This window comes from Melospiza melodia, chromosome Z, assembly GCF_035770615.1.
Source record: "Melospiza melodia melodia isolate bMelMel2 chromosome Z, bMelMel2.pri, whole genome shotgun sequence".
Classification (NCBI taxonomy): Eukaryota; Metazoa; Chordata; class Aves; order Passeriformes; family Passerellidae; genus Melospiza; species Melospiza melodia.
The window spans coordinates 17,395,491-17,421,646 of record NC_086226.1 but is presented as its reverse complement, the minus strand read 5'-3'; the positions used below and the strand labels follow the sequence as shown (position 1 = coordinate 17,421,646).

Genomic DNA, 26,156 nt, shown 5'->3' with positions numbered 1-26,156 from the left:
TCCCTGTGCTGAAGAAGTGGCTGAAAATGATAGGTGGACTCAAGAGAATTAATGACTATACAAACAGACAAAAATATAAAAGAAAAAAAGACAGTAAAACATTTTAATTTACTAATTTTACATTTTTAATTTACATTTTAAATTACTAATTTGTTTCATGTTTATAGGCAAGAACTGAAAAGATTTCATTGTAGTGGTCTATTATATGAAAAGACAAATTGAAGAAGAAATGCCTTTTAAAATCTTTACTATGTTTTGAACCAGTTGAAAATGTGTGAGCTCTGGTTTTAGTTTTTGAAAAGTTCTGAGAAAGAATCTATTATGGAGAAATAGTCCTTGTTTCAGCCACAGAGATTGTGACTTACCTGAAGTCAGTTAGGAAAAAAAAATATGGGGAAGCTCACCTTGATAATTTCTATGCTGTAACTTCGTACAACAACAGTGGTTTGTTTCCAAACCAGCAGCTCTTTATTTGACATATGATATGATGACATAAACATACAAAGGCACATACAGTTTGCAGTACAATATATAGAAGCACATAAAAGTTGGTTAGACCATTAGCTTTGAAACAAAGTATTATTTTTTTGCTCTGCAGAATGAAATACAAAATCCCAAAGATAAACAGATGAACCGTTTCCTGGCTGCACAAGAAACAGACCAAGTCTTGCCTAAAATGCAACTTGGTGAAATGAAAAATGTTATTATAAAACATATGTATTTTACTGCGGTAAGTAACAGTTGATACTTTGTTATAGCGTTATATATTTTATATACATACAATTTTATATTTTTCATATTGCATGAATTATATTAAAAATCTCTATCTTTCATTATAGTATTGAGCTAATAAAGTAGATACTTGACATAACTTTTAACAGGCCTTTTAACCTGCAATATTTAATAATCCCATATTTACTACATCTACCAGTAGTTAAAATAAAACTTAGTCATGGCAATTCATTGGCATGGGTGTGTAGAAGACATAGTTTACTACTTAAAGCCTTGGTGTAAGAGATGAGGTAAATAGTAGCAAATATTGTTGAACAAGATATCTTTGAATTAGTCTTTCTGTAATTTTCCTGTTAGCTAGCTAACTTATATTAAAACACTTTTCAAAACGTATTGTAGAGCCAGTGTTTGTTGACTGACATGAATGTTTTTTATTACAACTCAAAAGTGGAACTAATGCATTCCTGTGGTTTTCTGTTGTCACAGATCTAATCCTGATAAAATTGCTACATTAGTAGTTAACAGCTCTATTTCAAGTCAAGAGAAAGCAACTGAATACCTTGAGTTAGGATATATTGTCTCTGTAAGCTACAGCGAATGCAGATGATGGTGTCAAAGTTTATTTGTAGGAGCTGTTTTATATGAAGCATTGTAAGTCTAGTAGCAGAAGAATTAAAAACTTTAGGTCCTCAAAAAGTACACACAGTGTTTATACACAAGATTACAAATAGAAGACTCATGCTGGTTTAATCTGTGCATCATCATCACATGCCGCATCTTTTATCGGTGACATTTTTTCAAGGCTATGTCCCCCAGACATTTAAAAAATACATTTGTTCTTTTCATGTATTTTACATACAGCAAATGCTCTGGTTCAAACTATTATATAGCAGTGTGCCACTGGATTAACCCTTCAAAGACAGTCTCTCCTAAGAATATTTTAGTAAGGTGTTTTAGTAACATTTACTATCTAAATATGGCTATAAGAGTAATACATTTTTGCACCTATGACCATATTTTTGCATGCAAGAGGAATCCATAGTTGGCATTTTGCCACAGAAAAACTGAAAATTTTTAGTTTATTAATGTCTAATCTAGGAACACTGTCCTTACAGAGCAGCCACATAACAACAAAGAAACAAGAGAAGGGGAAAATGGGAAGGAAAATTTGGCTATATTTAATACCTTTTAAGTCATTAGTCCCCTATTTCATAATTTACCCATCCAAATGAAAAATCTAAAAAGACCAATCTAAATGTTAGGTTGTGCTTGAACTACATTTAACAGAAGTTGTCATTTGGGAAGTATCATACACTATTTATTGAATATATTGTCTGGTGTCCAATGTGCAGCTTGACTTTATTCTGTTTTACAGACTACTAAGTACAGACTTATGCAAACAGACCAGCTGAACAAATGCAATCCAGAGGTAAGAATTATTAAAAAATAGGGCATGTTACGCATATGGAATTTTATTACAAAGTTAGGAAAACATACTTTAAGCAAAACTAGTTATCAAAAATAGTTTTAGATTTTGGCTATCCTAAACTCTGATAAAGTTATTGTTGCATTAAAGAGCATCATTTGGTCTTGAATGTTGTTTGTCCCTGTGATACTTTTAGTACAGTCTCTGTTATTACAAAGAAACTGCTTAATCCTGCTGGTTAAGAGAACCTTACTTATTAATTTTAGGAAGTCAGAAAGGAAAGATGTCCTAATGTGATTTAGAGCATCATAAATTACTCAAGTGCTGTATTTATGCAGTAAAATAAAGAGAGAGTACACAATTTTTAGCACTGCTTTTTCTAGTAGGGACAGATTTTAGCTGAAGTCAGTTTTCCAGTCAGCTGAAGCAGAGATTGCAAGTAGAAAGCTTTATGTTTTCCAGTACTGTTTTCATAGTCACTTTGACTTAATTCCTTTTCTTGTACTGTACTCTCTTTTTTATTTCCCTTAAGCCAAATAAATACTGTAAAACAGGTCAGCAATAGATTCTATTAAGTCTTTGTTATAAATACCTGAAGTAAATAAGAACTTTTAAAATTTTGCCTTGTCTATCTATAATACTAAGAATAAATCTATAAATAATGTTGAAACATTGCCTCTTTAGTACTCAAAAAGCAAGTGGCCATGAGCTACTAGTAGTGCATTTTATGTGGTAACTTGTGTTGCTTCAAAGTTAACACATACTTTAAGTGTTTCCTTTTTTATCTTCCTGTATTCCTTAGTAACTGAAGATCTGGTATCTTCATTAGCCATTCTACATAAATAGTTACTTGAAACCAGTCTTTTTCTGATTTTTTTTCTATTGACAATAAGGAAGGAAGGAGAAAAAAATTATTTTGAAAACATGAGGAGTAAAATACTTTTGTCATGGTCCAACACCACCACTGATCTGTAAAGTGCTGTGTGTGTTTCTGTTCTGCAAGAGGTTTGCATTGAAATTTAATCTTAGTGTGTAGTTTATTGAATTAATTGGATTAAAAATTAAACCTCTCTTAACACATGTAAGATGAAATTGTTTTTCTGTACTCTTAAGAATAATATCATTTTTTGCTTGGAAATTTTAAGCCTAATACTTCTCTTACTGTTCTGTCACTTTTATTGCTTTATGGAATATCCATTGCTAGCCTTTATATACTATGTGTCTTCTATCGTAAGTATATTTATGACTTTTAGAAGCAGCTCCAGTAAACATTTCCAATAATACTAATGAAGTAAAATCAAACCTACAAACTAAATGAACATGTTAGATATGCCTATTGTATTTTGTCATATCAGTTTGCATCTGCTAGGAAGGCTTAGCACAGCTAAGTGTTCTGTTCCATCGTCATCCCAAAAATATTTATTTCTCCTTTGTCAGTTTTCATATTTTGTCAGTTGTTATATTTCATTTGTTTCTGCTCAAAGTGCTAATGATTGCACCAGCAGTGCTTCACAAGAAACTCTGATTCCTCATCAGAGTGCAAGCCAGTGAAGCTTGGACAGCTTATTGAGTATTAAGTCTCTTCAATAATAGGTCTCCTGATGCTGACAAAAGTTTATTGCCTCAGTTTTGTATCATCCTTCTTTACCTCTTAGAAATGTGATGAACCACTCTCTAGTTTCTCTTTGATTTGAATGCTATGCAAAATGTACCTCAGTCTTCCCAAAACATCTTTATTTCAGTGTATTTTCAAAATAATGCATCAATGGTACTGTTTCTTCTAGTACAGAATTTTCAGTAAATAAAAGTTTCAGTCATAATATATAAAGCTGGATCCTAGTGTGATCACCAAGTGAAGGTCAGTGGTAACATGCTTGTACACCCCCAATATACAGTCTTACATCCTAAATCCAGGTGGCCAAGTTGTTCTTTTCTGACTGTCATTAAACAGTTCACAATTGCTCTTTAGGTGTGCTGTTAGCATGTGATTAACATTACAAAAGTATGAATGCAACCTTTATTTCCAAAGGAAATTTTAGTGGAGATTTTAATAGTTAATATATGAATGAGAAGATTGAAATAAATGTGAGTTGCAAACACCAGATGCACAAAGACTTGATTAAAAGAAAATTGTCTACTTGAGCAGCTTTATTTATTGTTAATGTAACAATGGCTTACATTAGGAACCTGAGATACGAGACATTTGCAAGACACAAAATATCTAATGCTAAAGTGGAGTTTATTCACTGAGATTTTAACTGTGATTTAACCATGATTATAATTTCTTTCTGATTTTTTTTCATGTTTGAACAGAGCTCCTAGTGTTTTTTATCTTATTACTGGAACATTTTTGGTAGCTATCTAATAACAGTATATTCTTAGACTTGAAATCCACAACTGGACTCAAAATCTCTGTCAATTTAAAATATAAACTAATATTAAAACAATTAGTAAGATATTTAGATTGGATAGTAGGAAAATTTCTCCCTGCAAAGGGTTGTCCAGCTCTGGAAAAGTCTTCCCAGAGCGGTAATGGAGTCATCATCCCTGGAGGGATTTAGAAGATGAGTACAAGTGGCACTTAAGGACATGGTTTAGTGGTGGGCTTGGTAGTGCTGTTAATAGTTGGACTCAGTGTTCTTATAACAATTCTATCTGAACTGTTCTATTAATGTACATTAGGAGAGAGGATTTTTGGCAGAGATCATAAAGTCTACAAGTTACCAGAGACTAAAGCAACAATAAATTTATGTAACTCCTTAATTCCCAGCAGCCCAATCAGTCTGACCCAGCTTTTCTCAGCTGGGCCTCTTATCTCAGAATCAGGAGAAATTTGAGTTTACCAGAGCCTCAGGCTGTATGGTCAGACAAAAAAGCCGTATTTCAAAAGAGCAGTTACCTGGCAGAAGAAAGTCGTGCTTCACTCAGCAGTACAGTTGCAACTTGCTTAGGCATCCGCTTTGGCTTGAATCTGAACTAGAGGAAAGATGTAAATAGCAATGTACCTGAGACCTTCAGTAGCTCATTAGTGTCATTAATTCGTGATCTTTGGAGAGCTGAAAGTACAGATAGAAACAGGGAAATTGCAGAGTGAATACAGCATCTCATGGAAGCTATTGCATCTGTCTGGGTTCTCCTAAAGCTGTTAGGAGTTTTGCTGTCATGAGTGGCTGAGTATAAGATGGAAGTCCTGTGCCATTAAGATCTTCTTGACTGGAAAGACTCCTTCTGCTTGGAAATGAGAGTCCCTTTCCCCCTGCCCTGGCAGGGATGTAAGGTGGTATAGAATAACCTCCATGTCTCAATTGCATCCCCTGTGGCTACTGCAAGAATAAATTCGGTCCTATCAGAAACCAGGATATATAATACCAACTTTTTAGTTAGGGATATCCTGTGTTAGTTAACTTGGTTGGTTAAAAGGTTTTTTTAATGTAAGCTTTCTTTTTCACAATGATATCTCATTTCTAGGTTAAAAGTACTGGCTGGTCCAGGGGCACTTGGTCTATACTTCAAGGACTAGTGGAAGAGGACTTACTTCAGGATGTAGTCACAGAACTTGCTGCAGGCCAAATGTACAGTGCACCTCCTGTGCAACTTCTTCATCCTCTTCTAAAATATGTCCTATTGGTGAGAGATGAAGACTAAAGTAGTATTAAAAATAAAATAAATAAGTGGAAGTATTATGATCTTTGCTTCTGACATAGTATGTAGAAGTTCTTAGTGATTCATTCACCCTTCTTTTTGTGCTCATCAATGTGTTTGTAAAAATAAGAAAGGATTAAAAAAAGGGTTCTTTCAAATTGGTATTTATTTGCAAGCCAAATGAATGTAATGCTCTAAATATTGTGGAAGGCTTGGCCAGAAATACTTTTTGTTACTTTTAGAAACAGCACTATGCTGGTACGCTACGGATAGAGAGATCGATTGAGAACAAGGTTTGCTCTAAACAGTGGTGCATTCAACTAGCATATCACACTAGAGCAAGTTCTCCCTTTTCTCTTCCCTATTTTTTTTAAATTTCACTGTGTATTTTTCTCCTTGGAGTTGTGCATTAAATTGCATTTTATTTTAGTGATTAAATGTGGTCACTTGAGATTGTAAAGATTAAAGAAAATAAATTAACTCTTAGTGAATATAGATATAGATCTTTGGCTGGTCTGGAGCCAATATTATTTTCTCATTTTTTTACAGGGAAACACTGATACAATGTTTTTTGCCAAACTTTGTCATGTTTTTTACCTTGCTCTTCATTGTGAACCTCCCTGGAAGTCCCCATCGATGTTGAAGTATTACTTAGATCTCCTTCAGTGTCCTATCTGTAAGAAAGGTACATGGTCCTTGATAGAGATACTTGTAAGGTAAGGCAGATTAATGAGGTACCAAATGCAATAGTTAAGTTACTCCAAACCCAAGGAAGCAGAGGAGAGAGGGCATTCTATTGCAACGACGTGCTGTTTTACAACAGAACACGTTACCAGTATGTGACAGTCTAGAATTGTAACAGATTTGGTCATTTCACGTTTCATCACAGGCAGATGAAATTTTTTGAAAGAAAAATAAGTATATTTTCTTAGCTTTACTAGTTTTTTAAAAATTATTTCTTACACTCTTTACAGAGTATAGTAATCTGTATACTCTTGCTGCTGCTGTGTGTATACATATAAACATACACACACACATATATCTGCAGTTACAAAGCAAACTCAAGGCTTATCTTACCAAATGTGAAGTTTCATGTTTGATTTTAAACATAACCTTTACCATCTTTTTCAAGATGTCTGATTTTATCTTGTCTACATCTACAAAGACAAGTTTGGATAGTTAGTCACTGCTTTATCATGAGAACTTACTTTTTGTAACTTGCATCAACATAAATTAATTCTTCATTTGGAAAAGAAACTACAGCTCTTCTTGTGGCTATGATAAAACCTCACATAATATTTAAATACTTTGATACAACTATGATTACAGATGTGTGAATGTGTGTGATTGTAAGCATATTTTGAAGAACATGAAAGAGAATTTGTCTTTTAGATGAAGTATTTTGTCTTTTAGTACTTCCTGGAGAATGGGAATACCCAGGAGTTGTATACCTGGTTCTAGTACTCAAAATTCTGGACAAAACTTATGTTTGCATGTTACTTCAGAATTATCTGCATCATGTTTGACAATCTGTAGTCGTGTCAAGTAGTATATATGAACTATTATCTGAACAGAAGTTTGTAGGATGTTATCATGTCTACAAAATACTCTAAAATTATCTTGTATTTAAAGGATTTTAAATAAGTTATGTTTAATATAGTAATTGTACAATATCTCAAGTAGAAAAAGAAAAATGAAATGCAGTTAAATTATTTTGTTTACACTATAATACAAAATCTTCAGCTGGAACACAGAAGCTCAGTCGCAAACATGTTGTTGTCTGTTACTGGGGAGCAAACTATTTCCTTGTCAAAACAGACCAGATTCAAAGCTGACTTTTTTGCCAGTAGATTATCTGTTATTTCTGTCATACAAATAGAATTTTTCATTTTTTATTTTTTCAGGTCTTGCCTTTATTGTGAAACAGTTTGTCATACGGTCACAGTTTCGGGGACAGAAGATGAACTGAGGGTAGTTCATAAAACATTATTGAAGTTTTTCTTTGATTTAGTAAAAGGCGAAGTAGAGTTTCTGACAAAAAGGTGGGATTTATAGAATAATACATGCACTTCTTTATTTATAGCAGCTTGTATCCTGATTTGTATATATCCTTGATAAGATACTGTTCTAGAAAGCAGTTTAGCAATTCTATTTGTATTTCTCAATTCTTAGCTTGTTTAATTGTAAATTCATAGGTTTTTTTATAATCATGTTTTAAGACATGTTTCTTTTTCCAAGTTGTTATTCCAAGATGCATTTAGTTTTGCTCTTTAAGTGTTTCTTCTAGATTTGCAGTACTTTGCTATTCATTCTTTAATGTAGACAAGCAGCATTTTGAATATACTGATGTATATGTTTGATTTGTTTTTAAAAATCAATAACTATTACCTCTCTCTTATCTTAGGGAGACTATTACTTTTCCTTGGTTTATGAAGTATAAAAGAAGTCTAGGTTTTGCTTTCCCTTTCTATAGAAATGGTGGCCTTTACTTTATGTAAATAGCGGCACATTATTAGAATTCCCCAGGTCTAATAATTATAGTAATAGTCATCATCATTGTACTTACACTGCATCAGAAATTGTATCTGGTCCTTTCATAGTTAAAAATTGCCAAATCTGTGTGTATTTTGAATGAAGACAAGGTTTCTGTGTGGTAACTATAATAATCAAAGTGACATAAAGCTTTAGGTTTTTTTCACTTTGTTTTTTTTCAGTTTGGTTGAAGGAACGAATTCACAGCATCAACAAGCCTTGCCACAGACAGTTCTTCTGAAGACATTCTTGCTTGAAAGTGGAACCACAGTGCTTTTTACCAAACACATAAATATTCTAGCAGATTGGGTCATATTTTCCCATAGAGAATTAAATGGAAAAAATGATGTGAGTGTGAATTTTATACTTTAAAATAATGAAGACTGACATATATTTTTAAAGGCATCCCTTTGTTCATTCTTTTGTGAGGAATTATATGTAAGTATAACAGCTGCTTGTTATAGCGGCCTTTTGTTGTGAAGCGTGCTGGTTTTTGCTCCACTAAAGAAATGAATTGATCCATAAGATTCTTATATAGATATGTAGAGAAGAAACGAGTCCTGAGTAGCTTGTTGGCTACATTCAGATGTTCACATGCCCTTACCAGCAGGTATTACTGTAGTTATTACAGACACCAGCTTGTTCTCTCAAACAATATGGTGTAGTGAAAGAAGCGATTATCTTATTTTACAGTGACAGGATTCAGGAAACGTTTGAAAGAGAAACCTAACAAAACTAATACTTTTTTTGTTGTTGTTTGCTAGGTATGCATTGTTTTATTGTAATAGAATGCCCTGGTTTTCTTCCTAAGTATTTTAGTTTCATTTGGAATATTTCCTAGGACTTAGCATAAAAATGGAATTGAAGCAACTTAATTGCTATTCTGTGACCTGCTGACCAGCAGGACATTGACCTGAAAGATACTAAGTGTCCTCTATACCACCTATTTCTTTTCAGAAGCTAGAGGCCTTGTAAAACATCTTTGACTTCTAGATTCTCACATAAAATAAAACCTAACTGCTGTATCTGCATTCTCTTTTAAATTATTGTGAGAGCAGAGAATAAATAGGTACTCCATTCACTTTTCCCATACAGTAACAGAACAATAGAAAATCAAGTATTTCAGGGAGAAAAAAGCACTTTCAATATAATACCAAGTAGTTATTCATTATGCTATGAAAGCAAAAAGATTAAACATAATGAGAGCTTCAATCATCTTACCTAGCCAGACCTCCTACCTTTTTTGAGGGCTATCAAAGCAAGACATTGTGAAACAGTGCTGCTTTTTATCCTCGGTCAAGATATTTAAAAAGTGCCTAAAATCAGGCTTCTATATCCATATTTATATTTAAGCAACCTATCTTTTCAAAGGTACTGAGCAGCAAGCAGGCTTACATGCAGTTGGTATCAGTAGCCATTCTGTTTCTTTGGAAAATGACACTGCTTTCATATTTTTCCTGGTTTTGAATCTGCAGTTGAAGTGGAGGTACCATTTAGGTTTTTTTGCTATGCCTTCCTTTTACAGGTTCCAGCACTGTAAGCCATGCCTTTCTCATGAACCTTTCTTTGCATTGGCAGAATAATCACTTCTGTCAGACTGTACTACATATATGAAAAATATAAGCTTATAAAATAAGCTTAATCTCCACACACAACATAAACCACAGAGATCTGCCTCTTGTTTAGATTCTATTTGATCTATATACATATATATCAGAATTGTTGTTTCAGCACAAATCATGGATGTCTGCTGCTTTCTTACTTTGATCTTACGCACTGTAGTGTAAACTATCCTACACAGATGAATTCTAGCCTTAAAAAGCAGCTTGTTGTCTCATAGTATTGGTAGTGTATTATGTTTTTTCTAACAGCTTTGTTGCTCATATTTATTTATTTATTGCACTTTCTTTCCCATTGCATTTTTGGCAAAAATAAGTTCTAAACCAAAATACCATATTTTTATAATCCAACTCATTTGTCCCTTCAGTCACTCTCAATCTTGTAATACTAAAGCTTGATGTCTTTCTGTATTTTCAGACTAATTTTAGAATTCCATTACACAGTTTAAACTGTCTTTCAGAAAATCCGAAGAATGAAACCTCCCTAGCTGTGCAGACAGAACTGTGTTTTCTCCTTCCTTTTTCTTTAATTTCATAGATACATAAATAAATACGCAGTATTTCCATGTCATTAGAGGTAGCATGCAGGGTGCAAAATTGTCCTTCCTGTCTTCAGTTTGAGGGTGTGAGTCATTGTTACCAGTTTTGTTTCATAAAAACTGTTTGTTTAAGAGGTAACACCTAGACAAGAGGCATGTAGGGCCATTCAGAAAGCTAAATGAAAGAAATTATTTTGGATATTGTTACTCTCTGCGTGTAACTCTCTGGTTTGTGCTTTTGCACATTGCAAAGGGGTGATGGACCATATTTTTCAGTGCACCTAAGTGTGTTAGCTTGTGGGAAGAAACAAACATCCATGTTTTGATATACCAAACTTCTGTACAGTTTTTCAGCAAAAATATCTATAAGTGGAAACAGATGAATAATTTTAACTAAATTCTTTCTTTGAACATATCTAATACAGTATTTTCTAACTGGTAAAATTAGAAAGAGCAGTTATTAATTTTTTTAGCTTTTTAGGATCAGATTCTCTCTTTTTGTGATTCAAAGAGGTTGCAACAAAGAGCACTGGAGTGCAGGGAAAATATCTGTGTATGTTTCCTCTCTTCTAGTGCTGAGTTGCTGCAAAATTATGTATGTGTGTAAACATACCATGTAAAAAGAGCAGTCCAAAACAAAGTGAAAAACAAAGCATAAAGTTGAGTGCATTTGTTTTCTGGAGTTAGATAGAATATGCTGTATTTTAGAAGTAGCAGAATAAAAATAGTGACAGGAAATTGGATGTCCTCACTGGGTTAACCTGTTTGGACAACATGGTGGAATAATATTGATAGACTATTCTTGGAGTTAAGAAGGCGCTGCCAAAGAACCTAAAAGATTTCCTATTATTTGAGCTCATCAAATCAATTTTTAATATAATTCTAAAATGAATTAACATATATTGTTTGTTATACTACTTAAACAGGTTTGATGGGGGAGCTCCTGGTCAAAGTTCCTTGAATCAAATTTCTTAATTCAGTTTTAGATATTACCAAGGAATGTGTATTTTGCTTATAACACTTCTAGTTGCATTGAGCTATTGCATGGTTTTTCACAATGTCACAGATGGTATCAGAAATGCTTTTCATCCCTGAAAATACTGGTGAGGATTTTTAAAAAAAGCTGTCTTACATAGCCTGACAAAGAGGTGACAAAGGCATTCATTCAGGTTTTTAGTTGCATAGTATAAATTTGTGTGGTGTAGAACCAAATGTCTTTCTGGTCTGTCACTTGCAGTAGTTTTTTTGGAAGTATGTTTTAGGCATTTGTGGAGTACTACATTTACAGCACATGAAAAAACCCTCTTCTTTAGAGTTCTAAAATAACTCAGTAATTCAAAGTAAAAAAGTTGAAATTAATTTTCCTATAAGAACTTTCATGTGTAAAAACACACTGTGAAACTTCTGCCACCGTGGCACCGTATTTGACTTGACAAAGCATTAAATGGAACCACAATGTAGGAATTGCATTTGCTAAGCTAACGGATATCAGTTGAAGCGATGTGACCTTTGTATGCTAACACAGTCAATAGCTTCTTCCCACTTCTATGCTTTTCTTAGTGAGCTAGCTTTGATTTTCAACAATAAGAGCAAGGAAGAGAATTTTGAAAAGAGATTTCACTGCATATTACTTAATTAGCTGTACGTGGTGTAGTGGGTCAATCTCAGCTGGCAGGTAAGTCCCCACCCTGCATTGGGTTGAGGGAGAGAGTCAGAACGACAAATTAAAAAATGCATGACATTATATAAAGACAGTTTCATAAGTGAAACAAATACTTAACCACCAGCAAAGCAAAATAAGGATTCCATTCAGTGCTTCCCATCAGCAGGCAGATGTTCAGTCACTTTCTGGAAAGCAGGGCTTCATGAGACATGGCATTTGCTAGGCAAGGCAAACACCATCACTTCAGACATTCTCCCTTCCTCCTTAACCCAGCTTTTACTGCTGAGCACAGTGTTCAGAGTGCCTTTGGTCATTATGGGTCATCTATCTCAGCTGATGCCCCTCCCAGCTTCTTGATCTAGGAGCACAGTGGGGAAAAAGAGGTCTTGGCACTGTCATACATGGTAGCAAATTCCAAGTTTAATGGAAATGCTTGGGGTTTTTTTTTTTCCTTTTTAGTATTACATATGTTTTCGTAGCTGTGTATTGTTATTGCATATGTTTTCATTACTGTGTATTGTTTTGTGGTTGAAATTGAAAATACTTCTAACATGTTGACATTTAAACATTTTTAGAACATATGGTCCTTTCAGGAAATTAGACGAATTTCCCTCTCTCTCATTTGTAGCGTTGAACTATTTATTTTAAATACTGAGGAGAAGCTCTTGGTTTGTCCTACTATTCTTTTACAAAAATGCCAACCAAGCCTACACTACTTGGCAGTATCTGGCTTATCTTGTCAGCATGCAGAGATACTTGGCTGGGCAAATGTAGATGCAGCTAGAGTACCAGCTGCATTTAATATTCACTATATATCTGACTGTGAAAAATTATTAATACTTGCAGTATTAACAGTCATTATTTTAGTCTGTTCTCTCAATGTCTGCTTTCACCCACACCCTTTTTTAAAGGATTTCATAAAGGAATTAGTTAAGGTAGTGATTTAGAAACCATAAAGAGAATGTAAATACTTGTGTTTCACATCCCTATCTACCTCAGATTACATCTATATGTCCTTGATCCTGTCACTTAACTTTTGTTAAAATAGTGCTTATTCACTGTGTTTTTAAAATTTATTTCCAGTAAAGAACTATTGGTGGAATTATATTATTTACCCAGTATTTCACTTTGGGATCCAGTGATAAAGAGATATACATACTTAAGGGAAATTTAAATGCATTTCAGGTATTTTAAATTATTCTTCAGCTTCTGTTCCCAAATCCTCAGAAGATAGTGCAAATGCACCTTTTTAAATATTTAAACTTTATTTTAAAAATTATACTTTCAGGTTTTTTACATGCCATATCTGTGTTCTCAGGGTTTTTTTCATTATGAGATTTCACAGTTCATCTATATTAAAGTATTATGACATAATAAAGGAAAGGGCAAACCAAATCAAGTAGAGTTTAAGAAACTAGGAGGAAGTAGGCCTGGAAGCAGTCTCGGAGATGACGTTCGTAACAGACTTTGTCTGGCCAGTCTTAAAAACCTGGAGTGATGGAGATTATGCTTTCACCCCACACCGTGTTTATTTGTAGTTGCGTTCATTTATTTTCTTTTGAGTGACAAGTAACTGTTAACTGTAGGGACAGTATTTGTGTAGTTTTCAACAAATTGCTTTATAATATTTTTATTATTATCTATGTCACCATCTCCATTTTTCATATGTAGGTCTGTTTGATGTATTGATGCTTAAACTAGTTTTGGTGCTTTTCAGCTCCTAAGGAATCCTAGTAAATTAGTTTAAACCAACCTTGAACATACTTTGTTCTCAAAGGAGTATCAGACAAATCATTGACTGTAGTATGTACCCATTAAGTCTGGCTTGTCTCTTACCCAAAATTGTCCAGTTTCAGGTACTCATTATCTTTCACAAGATGCCATATGTCAACTGGTGCTCTAGTGTAACAGTAGTAAATCTGTGGTAGAGCCCTCAGTCAGATTAATTTCATGTGTTCCTACTATGGTGCCTGTGTTCTTTCAAGCTGCGCTTTCAAAACATCTGGTGGTACATGTGATCAGAGGAATAACTTATCTCAGAGTAAATTTTATAAAGTATTTCTGCTATGGCTCAGAAAGGTATGTAGATAGATGTGGCCTTGCAAAGACTAACTCAAGCATTAGAAGCACTGCTTTACCTGACAGTATTGATTAAATTCTCATCTGGGTGAAAAATGCATTCATCTATCTCAATGGGGTGTCTGGATAGCTAAATTCCTTGTCTTGATGCCTCTTGAAGAAAGTACACTTCACCTTTCTTTACTTGTTTATGACCATTTTCACAGGATCACTGAATAAGCTGAGCTGGAAGGGACCCATAAGGATACATATATATATATAGATATAGTCTCTCTCTCTCTCTCTCTCTCTCTCTCTCTCTCTCTCTCTGTTTTTTTTTTGTGCGTGTGTGTGTGTCTGCCTGTTCAAGGTAGAAAATTGTATAGCTAATATTCAGAAGGATGGCTTTTTTCCTAAATTTGAAGCTGCTCATCTTATTGAATTTTTTTGGTAGCTGAAGAAAGTTTCCTTTTGCAAAGTGACTGCCAAAATTTCTTCTGTGGAGGAAACTAACATTTTGCATACTTTTCCCTTTTGGCACAGACATACGTAGTCACAAAAAGAGCTTTATTTCATGATGAAATCTTCTGAAAAAGGCAATACTAATAGAGCAGGGAGAAAAAGATCCTTGCAATTGTCAATTAAACACAAGGTTCAGTGGAATAAGTGCAGTACTTGCAATCTTATGCTTAAACAAAATCTAATTTAAAAAGAAATCACATTGCAATTGTATGTTTTGCCACCATTTTGCATATACTTGTAGATGATTTCATAGAACCTGGTTTTCTCCAGTGCCAAATCCTAATTGATATGGCATCAGTGACACTAATTTTGGTGATCTGGCTGCAATAGTTAGCTTTTAAGCAGAAGAAAGGCCAGTGAACATGGCAGCAGAGTGAGCTTTTATCTAAAAAAGTTTTCTATGTTATTTCTAGTATATTATCAGTCTGAATTTTTTATATATTACAGATCAATAGATACACCTATGCTTTTTTCCCTTTAGCCTTTCAGAAGTGAAGTTGCTGGTCTATTAAATGCAATTCTTGGAACTGTAGTGGACTATTGGATCATTTCAGGGTTGCTTATGGACAGAAATGTGTTTCATCAAGTGCCTGATTTGGCGCATTACCTTGCCATTTCATGTGATGGTGAGTTTGCAAGGCCTCTCAAAATTCTTCTAATCAGATGCTAAGTCCTAATTAAAATCCTTGGTTTATAGTTTTTTAACCTGTTTTGCAGCTGTGCACTGCATGGTGTGTACATATGCAGGAAGCTATTTTATTTTGTATCTGTCTGTCGGTGTCAAGCAAAGATCAAATAGAACAGGTTTTCTTATTAAAATCCCTTCTAAATAAATGTCTAAATGTTGGTGTGAAAGCAAGACCACACAGTCTGAGGAAGAAAAAAATCCTTGGAGCTCTCTTGTCAGTCTAGGAGAAGTTTAAGCATATCATAATAAAACTTAAATTCAGACAGGCAATTGGAGGCACTTTACTTAGCTCAGGCAAATTTTATCATTCCAGAAAATGAATAGCTTGTTAAAGACACTTCAGTCATAAGTCTAAAACCTACAGTGAACTGTTTGACTCCTACAACTTCAATTGAAACACTTCAATGTCTCCTCCAAATCCTTGCACTTAATGGAGGGAATGGAAGAAAATTCCATTGAGTCCCATGAATTACTGTAGTTCCTCCTCATTAAATAGACTAGGTAAACAGAAACATCATGACTCAAATAACCATTATCATTTAACATGGAATGTCAGTTGAAGTATCTGTACTTTTAGCCACAAGGATTTGAGGAGCTTGCAAGACAAAATTATCTCAAGAAAGTATTGAATTATTTTAATTTAGTTTTCAAAATTAATTCCCACCAAAGCTTCCCCTGACTCCTTTTTCAATCATCACTTTATGTGGTAACAGGTATATGTAAGCTTCATTTAAATTGTGTCTGTCTTCTACCTGGACACTCGGGAAGAACCATAATGAAAAGAAATTACACTAAAATCTTAATCTCTGGACAATTAGTTTCACTCCAGTTTTACAGAAAGCAAATTATGAGAACTTTTATAGGCTGACTTAGTTCTTAGAAGGCCAATTCAGTTTGAACTTCATGGTGTTTAAATTAGTGGAGCTTTTAATATGTACCACTTCAATGGATTTTGTAGCCCTCATATAATAGGTAAAATCTTGGGATAAGTATTTCTGTGAGACTTCATTAATTTCCTGTATACAAAAGGGAAAACAAGAATAGGATTCAGTCTGTTTATAGAGATTATTTGACCTGTGCCACTTGGTACAATCCACAGCACTCAAAGCAAAATTATTGCGAGTTTTTCTAAATTCAGTTATACTTACAGTAGCAAACATCTGTATTCTCAAACTTGGGTTTCTCTTTTGCTTGAGTCTACAGATCAGTTAATTTATGAGCACTTCTTAGCAGAACAGAGGTTCCCCCAATACAGTAAAGATTTCCTTCCTCACTGCAGGTCTTACTTTCCAACCATTTCAGTTGTTATTTTGACAAAATTATTTTCTTAGAATCAAAATACAAATTCTTACCACTGTAAGAAAAAAATCAGTCTTTCTGTCTTCTTTTCCAAAACAGAGGTAGGTCAGACACATGCCTGATACATACTGATGTATGTTGTATGGATATGTAAGTTTCTCTGCCACTCTGTGGGGCATTTTTTTAAACAGTATAAGCAATTTGGTACATTTGAATGGGGTTGCAATTTGCTTATGGTGACTTTTAATGTAGAGCTTGTAGGTCACCTGCATTATTTGCAGATTTCTTGTTCATGTGTTATAACTCTTACCTGAATTTGTGTTTCTTCGAGTTTTAGAAGGGGATCACTTGTAGAACTTCACAAAAAAAATTTTATTCTCAAAATAAAGCCATAACTTTTATAACATTGTATTAAGAGCATTTTAAACAGTTTCACACAAAAAGTGATGCTTTGTCTTCTAAAATATGTTTAACATTCTCTCAGTATCTTGTCATCTTACCAGATGATGGTTAAAATCTATTTTCATGTGAAGAATTTTAGTAATTCTTGAGGAGAATAAGTTTCTGAATCTGCAATAGGAGCAAAAAGATTGGAAGATCTATCTTCTAGATAACTAGGTGTGTAGATTTCTGTATTTTCATTTTTAGGCTTACTTATTTTTCTCCAATTACTTTTATCCAGATTTTTCTGTATGTCAATTAAAAATGTTTCTTTGTGCCATACCATCCGACTGGCTTCAACTGTTTGTTGCCGAAGCAATTTTCAAACAAATGTGTTTACATAGGGATATTATTGTTTCTACAGAACCTCTTTCTCTTCAGAAAATAGTAAGTAACTCCTTAAAAATTTATCACACTTCAGTATTTTACAAGTAATTTGATTCATAAAAGTCTTGAAATATATCTTTTCTTTGTGGTCTAAGGTCATGCTTGTTGCCTGCATTGTCTTTCCATGTGTTCCTTGCATTTAAATTTCCCTTTGCCTGAGATCTGGATCCAGAACAATAGTAAGATTTTTCTTGCCAGAGGATTTGTCACACCTGGTATCTGTGTATGTGCAGTTATCATGAAAGTGAAAAAATGCAACAACAGTGAAAGCTTTTAAAAATAATCCCTGATATAATGATTGCAGTGTTACATTTGTACTTAAGGAGAATGCCAAAATATAGTGTGTTTTTTCTCAGCTACCTTTTCCTTCAGGGTTTTTGAAGAGATAGGTCCAGGCAATTGTTACATTGAAGATTTTCTCAGTGTATTCCCGTGAAATTCTTCTCTTAGAAATTTTCTCCTACTAGCAAACCTTTGCCTGCCTTCAAATCACAATTTGTGATAGTTGGTGAGGAAAAACATGGTAAACGCTGCAGAAGAAATTCATGACTGCTGGCAGGATGCAGGGAAATCAGGGCAATCACATGGTAATGTCATGCCCTAATTTAGAGTCTCATTTCAGTAATCTTCACACTAATGACTAAACAGAATATGGAATCCATAGCTGTTTGTCTGTATTGTACTATTCTACAGGTAGAGTCACAAAAAACCAAATTTATACCTTTGTACATTTCCCATACATAGGTTTTCCTAAATTTTTCAGAAATTTATTGTGAAGAGAGGTCATTGTTTCTTAATACAGCACATTTAAACAGAGGTTGAAGAAAAGACTGTCAGAATTCTTATCATAAACCAACTGCATACTAATATTTGATGTATATTGCCTCATACAGGGCAGAATTGCTACTTTCAGTATCACCATGACTACTGATCACTCTCTGCAACTACTTAAATATTGTTACAGTGCTTGAAACAAGTCTATGTGCTTTTTGTTGTTTTCCTTAGTATGACTAAGTCTTCTTTCTCATTCCATACAGTAAAAGCGTTTCAGTTTTTCCAGTTCCTCTCATACAGCATCTTATCTGCTTGGCTTTTCTCTGAGTTCAGCAGCTCCCTGGTGGTAAATATGCAGCGAAGGTGCAAGTAAGGTGTTCCTCACCTACTGTACATTGCTTGCAAGATCTACAGTGAACTGCTAAATACTCAAAGCCTTCCTTAATACCTTTCTTCAGATATAATCGTTGAGTGTTTGATGAATCCCTCTCACTGGCCTTTTTTTCTTATGCTTTTGCCAAACTGCAGGAACTTAGATGACTTTTTAAAATGACCGGGGTAAGTGGATTTGAAGCTCTGTGTTACTGGAAAGAAGCTAACATCTGCAACAGCCAAGGCTGTCCTAACAGAGAGCACCTGAGGGATACCTGGCTTGCTGCCTTTGCGATGCTCAAAGACTTAATCCAACCCCTCATCTCAGAAGAGATGAAGGAGTGGAGTGAGTCTGTCTTTAACCAAATTGCTCCCTGGGAGCAGGAAGTCTGTAACTACTTTGTTTTAATACATGAAAGTCAGTTTACTGTACTCAAGTCTTATATCCAGCTAAAGAGATCCAGGTTTTCTCAGCTGCCAGAAACCTGAGAGAGGACTAGAACTTCCCATTTTCTTTCTCAGACACAAGCCACTCACTGAGGCCAGTGTAAAGAGTGAATTACAAAAACGTCGAAAAGGAATGCAAAAGACAAACTGAAACAATCTAGTTGTACAATCATTCAGGGATCAGATTTTAAAAAACATATATACGTCAAGAATATAGATGGATACATGTGGATAAAGATGACTGCTTTGCAGCAAGAGTAACAAAAGAAAATTTCTGCATTTATAAAATGTTACTTTTGCAACAGGTCTGTTCCTATTCACGTGCTTTGCGAGAGATAGGGATGCGTGAGACAGAGGAACACAAAGCCAAGAAAAAGAAAATAGGGCAACAGCCATGCCCTGAGTCTCAAAGGACATTACAGATGCTAAATGGCGATAAGCAGAACCAAGTCAAAGTGCTGCCTGATCTACCGTAAGTAATACCTATAACATCACCAGTTTTATTCTGCTTTGGGGGACAGCTTCTGACCTGACACATTTCTTGAACTTTATGTGACCTGTTTTGTTGTCTACAAATTACTTCAGCTGACAGAAAGCTCCATTGTAAGCCCATAACACCTTTGGGCTGGGGTTTCCCCTTTTCTCTTTGATCAGCAATTTCAGTGTATATGCGGACTGATGTAGTTTTATTTGCCTGATATTAAATTTATAGGGTATATACAGAAGTTCATTGTTCATGGAATTACATTTAAAAATAGTTTAAAAGTGGACAATCCTATTTGATTTCTATTTTAAATACAGTTATAATTAAATGTCACAAAACTTACGTAATTAAGACGTCTCCAATATGATGCTGAAATGGCTAAATCTATGTATCCTGTATGTACACATTTAAAACCATTAAGTACACATACATTAAATATGAAATAGTGATTTTAAATGTGTCCCCTTTGGTTTCTTTTCAGTGACTTAATCTTTAATAAGCTTAGAGCAAAAATAGAAGTCCAGACTACACAGACCAAAGGGAGTTCTTTTTTGGCTGAAGAGGTACACAAGAGAAATATTAAAGGTATTCTACATATCTAATTTATGTTAAGAAGTTTAAAGTGGTTTGAATTTATAGCTTCATGTTTAAAAACTTGTCCTGATGAATGCTGGACTAAAACGATGGCTTATGCCCAAGAATTATTTTCTTATGGTCCACATTTCTCTTTTACAATGTCTGTTTAAAAGGAGCAATTTGTATATATGGTAAAATAAAGTTGCCTTTTTCATTACCCTCCTCCTTCCATACATTTAATACAGTGTACAGTTTGTGTGAGCTCATTCCAGTCTTGCCTGCCTTACTTTGCTAATCCACCTCAACCTGTGCTTGGTAGGATCAACGTCTTCTGATTTGCAAGTATAATTCAGTCTTCATCTCTCTGAGTCCTAGACATTTTGTGAACAAAGACTGAGGAGTATGCTATGTTACATAGCTGTTTTAAGCATATGGACTGTTTTCTTCCAGGCATTCAGCCCAAACTATGAAATGCACTTGGCTTTTGTTTTAACTAGAACTCATGTACCTAAGGAATAAAACAGCAGTGCAGTAATTAATTCAGTTCCTATTTACTACACAAGTTTAATAATTGTACTTTGCATGAGGCTTGCTGTACTACAGAATTGCTTGCTGAAACTACTTTTTCATCTTCATCATCAGAAATTTACCTACAACTCTATTAATATGACACCCAGGAGAAAAAAACTGGCAAAAGCAAGCTGGAGTTGTTAAAAAAATTAAAAACAGAATTATATCACAAACAAAAGAAGACCTCACCCCCTTTAAAGGTTTAAAAAAACTTCAGCAACAGAGTCAGACCATACATTTTTAAAATTTGTTCCCTTCGTTTTTATTTCTTTTGCAAGTAAAATTGATGTGAATTATTACATCTGATTTCTGCAAAGAGAAGTGAGCTGAAAGACTTGGTGGTGGCGGGAGGAGGGAAGTGGAACCAAACAAACCAATCCTGCTTTTTGTTCTAGTCGCCCCTGCTGAAATTATAAGTAGTGTCTTCTGTTGAAAGAATGGACTGACAGATTTATATAGTAAAGGTATTAATATAACAAAATGTTCCATGTAAATCTTACTTTAAAAGCTAAGAGATCTACCCTAAGGTATCTTGAATTTCTAAGATGTTTGGTTCATCATCTTTACCTGGTATCAGGATTTTCCTCTGGCTCTTGTTCAGAGCTAATCAATTATTGAAAAGAAAACAGCATTTAGAATGTGTCTGAAGTTTTTATTGCACAGAAGCTAGTGGTGTCTTTACATACATAAGCAGCAGCTCTCAGTTGTTTGCTGTTTAATTTTTCACACTTATTTCAGCTGTACATGGTACTACGGTTTGGGATTTTTTTTCCCCCCAGGGTCTACTACTAGTAATAATTTTATTATTAATAATATTGGTATTATTATTAATTTCCCTCTTTCTCCCCTCCTTCTTTACTGTAGCCAAGTCAGAGAGTCTATTGAGAAACAGAAAACCATCTGCTAATAGATTTGAAGTTTTGATTTATACTTGAGTGTGTAGAGGCACTTGTGCTTAGCCAGAAACATTCATTTGAATTAAGCTATAAACGCCGTGTAAAAAGAACCATACATCTTAATGTAGGTTCATGAATAAATTTAAGGGAGGGCAACTGCACTCTAAAGTTTTACTGCTTCAAAACCCAGTATTTTTTGGTGTTTTGTGATCACTTGGTGCTTTTATAGTGTGATTGAAGCTTTAAACCTTGAACTAGAGGGGAGATAATTCCTGTGTTAAGCCATTTGCAGTACAATTTCATTGCTGGATCTCTGGTGGAACAGAAGCTCCGTGGGGTTTTTTTTCTTTTAAGATGTTTAAAAAGGATAAAGGAAAATCGTACTCATTATTGAGTTTTCTGGTACATAACCAGGTCTCCTAGTTCCAGACCCTTTGATTATTTTCTTTAGTTGCTATCTTGTCTAGTCTAGTGTAATCTATTAATTTTTTATGGTAGGAGAGACAGCCCTGCATAAAGCTTGCAAAAATAACAAAGTGGAGAGATTGATTCAGCTTCTCTCTTTGCCGGGAATAGACATTAATGTTAAAGGTAAGTTATTCATTTTCTCTACAAAATTAAGAAATTAAGACACTTAAAGAACTATATTAGTATCTGTTTGGTAAGAGGTTTTTATGCAATCTGAAGCTCTTTCTTTTTTAAATAACACAAAGTGAGGACTTTACAGCAAACATTAAGGTAAGATGGATTTTAAAATGAAGTGTATTTTAACATCACATTTTCTACTGATTCTTAAAAATGCTATTTTTTTCAGATGTTTTTCAATAGAATTTCTTGTTGTGAAATCACAAGCTGCCATTCCAGCTGTAATGAGTACTAAAAAAGTAAAGTGTTTTCCTGTCTAATGAATGACATTATTAACATTTCAGTACTACTTCTGCTGTTTTAAAACTTCCCTTGATTTATAATTCAGATTATGCTGGCTGGACGCCTTTGCATGAAGCCTGTAACCATGGTAGCACAGTGTGTGTCCGTGAAATTCTGGAGCGTTGTCCAGAGGTAGACCTGCTCAGTCAAGTGGATGGGGTGACTCCTTTGCATGATGCACTGTCAAATGGACATGTAGAAATTGGCAAGCTGCTACTTCAGCATGGGGGTGAGTGCATTTATGCTAAACTAGTTTAGGGAAATTACCCTCTGTTCTGAATTCATATGAAGTTCTCATAAAAAGTGTTTTTCTTGATAGTTTTCTAAAATACAAAGTTATTATGAAATATTTTAGATCTTTTTAAGCCTAGCTGGCTTGTTTACAGTAAAAATAATACTATTTTCACACTTCCCTTGATCAGCTGAATATGAAATTAACCAGGATTTCCACATGTTTTTCTAATATGTTAGTGCTTTTATCCTGCATTTTACACCATATGCATTGCAACTATATTCTCCACTAATGAAAATAAAGATTACCTAGTCACCAATCAAGGCTAAGTATTTTCTATTGTTTTGATCTATTTTTACCACAACACAAACCCAGATTGGCTAAATCTCTCTACATTCATGTATTTCAACATAATTTTTTCAGCATTTATGAAAATTGATGTGATGGTCTCTGAATACTGTTAGTTGAAGAAAGTAATTGATATTGTAATCATGATAACTGCTGTTTAGGGATAATAGTGAGAGAGATGCCTTAGTTTCTAAAAAAAGTACTTTGCCCCTTAGGCAAGCATACAATGTTTTAAACAATACTTTTTGTTCAGATTTGTATCTTGAAGTATGTACTGTACCAATGTATTTAATTTAGCATGTTTAAAAAAAAAACCCAAATATCCACAAAGAATCATCTTGGATAGCAACTCTTCCTTATTTAAATAATTTACTAAAATGAGTATTTGAAATATTTGTACCATTGCCCTACTGTGTCACTGTAAACTGTGTTTTATGTGCCGAACCCAGATTTTTTCAGTAAAAATCATTCTGTGCTTAGTCATGAGGCAGAAGAGTGTATTTAGGCAGCCTATTAATTAAGGTAGAGAAACTAAATTTTAATAGATTCTTGCCATATGACCCTCTGTATTTACAGTCTTCTCCTGCCCCCTAAAGGCTATGTCTGTGTCTGTTGTGCAAGCACCAGATCATAATCAATACATTCCTTCTGCAGTTCTGTCTCTGTTTACTGAGTCTCAGTTCTGTAGCTCCCAGGTGTTTTATATCTCTACTGTGCCATGTCACCTTGGCATCTAACATGCCCAACCAATACCTGGGCTCAGATCAATCAGCTGAAGTGATGCAATGGCAAATATTATAGTAAGCCCAGCTCCCCAACTGGAAAAGGCACTGCACTAACAGATGTGCATTTTTCCTAGGCTGCTGTGAAGAACAGGTAGTGGATGATCTTGTTATCGTAGGGGAAGAGCTTTACTTGCACTTGCATTCATCAAGGTTTTCTGGCAAGTGTAAGGCTGTGTGTGCCTTTGTCACATTCTGAGTTATGGCCTGTCAAGTAACTGACAGGCCCATGGTAGAAGGCATGTTAACTATTCGGTGTGAACTTACTTAGCTCAATAATTTAGAACACAGAAGTTAATGATCACTGATAATAATGATAATGATAATACAGCTTTAATCTGAGCAAAATTAAAATATCTATTACTGATACAAAATGTGGGAGTTCACCTTTTGTCATTAAAATGTATTTCTGAAGAAGCATTCATGTTAATATGGTATCATTACTTTAGCATAGTAATACAAATTTATATAAGATTCCTGATGTGTTCCTATTTGAAAAACCCTTGTAGTATCTTAATGGCCTTCATTTTTTCTTACTGATGCATCCTTTCTTAAACTTCCCAAGAGATGTGTAAGCTCTTTATATATTAATAGATCCCTTGTACTAATAAACAGGAAATACTAAAAGGATTTATTTGTTCAGACTAGCTCTGAACAAATAAACATTTCCTATTTACTTACTTTAAATGTATTTATTATAGTAATTATGTTTTGTGTTTCAGAAATCTGTTAAGATCAAATTTTTAAACTCAGTTGTTGGGGAAGGTTTGGATTCCTACCCCAATAGTTTACCTTGCTGTACAGCATAAGGCAAGATTGGCCACACCATCCAGAAAAGTAAAATAAAGACCATCATAGTACCATGCCTTTAATTTGAAGTCAATGTCAGCAAATAACCTAGTCTACAAAGTACTTAATAGAATTTTACAAAAGTAATAACATTCTATTTTTGCATACTCAATGCAAGTTAAGACAATACTGTAAAGAAATTGTTACAAAGGGTCTCTACAGGTTCTATCTTGTGTTGCAAATGTGTAAGTCATCAGTTACATTAACATAACTTGGTAAAAAAAAGGAACTTAAACACCTGGCTTCTGACAGTAAGCAACCCAAAAATCTTGTTCAGCTGCCAATTCATCACAAAATGTGCTGTTGTTATTAATGTTTGTGTTTTTCCTGAAGGGCCAGTCCTTCTAGAGCAAAGGGACTCCCATCAGAAACTGCCACTGGATTATGTTGAGTCAGTCACAGCAAAGGAAGAACTTCTGAATCTTGTTCATCCAGGAGAGAGCATTGAAAACTTCTATGAATGCAGAGAACAAGATTTTAGTAATCAGAAGAAAGAACTGTGTTTGATTTCATTTACCAAGATGCTGATTAATTTTTGTTCTCTTTATAATTTGTCTACACCCCTGACTGTAACTCTGCGAGCAATAGGTTGTTCAAATATACTTCCAGTAATGGTTTGTGATACTTCTAAGATGAAAAATGCATTTTCTGGACATTGGTTGGTGGATATGTATTGTAAAGAGCTGGAAACTTTTGGAAAACTACCACAGCTTCTTCAAGAAATATCTGAAAGCATGTTATTCTTCCCCGGTGAACAGGCGAAGGTCTTATTAGCCGTTCTGGAAACTATGGTAGAAGCATGTCAGTTCCTAAATCCTTCTAGCAGTTCAATTCCAAACAACCACATTGGCTGAATCTTGAGTGTTACTACCTTCTACTTGCCTGACAAATCTAGATGTGTGTGATCTTAGGAATGTGCTATATCATTTACACTCTGTTAAACTGTCTTGCAAGTATTTTTTTTTTATGTGCCTTGTGCCATATTTCTCTTTGGTTTTCAGAGGCAGCGACCCTAAACTTAAACCAAGCAGTTGATTTTTATTTCCTGGGAAAGGCTTGTGTCTATGTATTTTGTTATCCCTTAATAAAGCCAATGTTATAAAGATGTCTTTAAATAAAAACATACAGAGATGCAAAGTCCTTCTTTCCATTTTTCTTTTACTTAACAAAAAATAAATTATATTATATAAATTAATTGCATGTTGCAAAATTCAACAGAGAAGGCACTATATATTTATAGAATGAATATTTAACATGTCCCATGTCTTTGACAGAATGCTCACACAAAGACGTGGAAAGTGTTGTTCTTCATCAGCACCACATTGCTTGTAGTCTCATTTATTTCTGCAGT

At 34.4% G+C, this 26,156-nt stretch overlaps 1 protein-coding gene across 5 annotated transcripts in view; it reads left to right on the top strand.

The window, feature by feature from the left end:
• Positions 1-25,942, top strand: part of SLF1 (SMC5-SMC6 complex localization factor 1) — a 34,152-nt gene extending 8,210 nt beyond the window's left edge. For 4 of the 5 annotated variants that reach the window (XM_063179922.1, XM_063179921.1, XM_063179923.1 and 1 more), the window contains 13 exons: positions 599-730; positions 2,108-2,161; positions 5,627-5,785; positions 6,350-6,516; positions 7,705-7,842; positions 8,515-8,680; positions 15,215-15,359; positions 17,403-17,548; positions 19,447-19,613; positions 20,107-20,210; positions 22,166-22,258; positions 22,641-22,823; positions 25,139-25,942. In XM_063179922.1, the coding sequence (XP_063035992.1) occupies positions 599-730; positions 2,108-2,161; positions 5,627-5,785; positions 6,350-6,516; positions 7,705-7,842; positions 8,515-8,680; positions 15,215-15,359; positions 17,403-17,548; positions 19,447-19,613; positions 20,107-20,210; positions 22,166-22,258; positions 22,641-22,823; positions 25,139-25,659 (2,175 nt within the window). In that variant the 3' untranslated portion in view covers positions 25,660-25,942. The remainder of the gene's footprint in view (positions 1-598; positions 731-2,107; positions 2,162-5,626; positions 5,786-6,349; positions 6,517-7,704; positions 7,843-8,514; positions 8,681-15,214; positions 15,360-17,402; positions 17,549-19,446; positions 19,614-20,106; positions 20,211-22,165; positions 22,259-22,640; positions 22,824-25,138) is intronic. The other variant, XM_063179924.1, reaches the window with a different exon arrangement.
• The last annotated feature ends 214 nt before the right edge of the window (positions 25,943-26,156 follow it).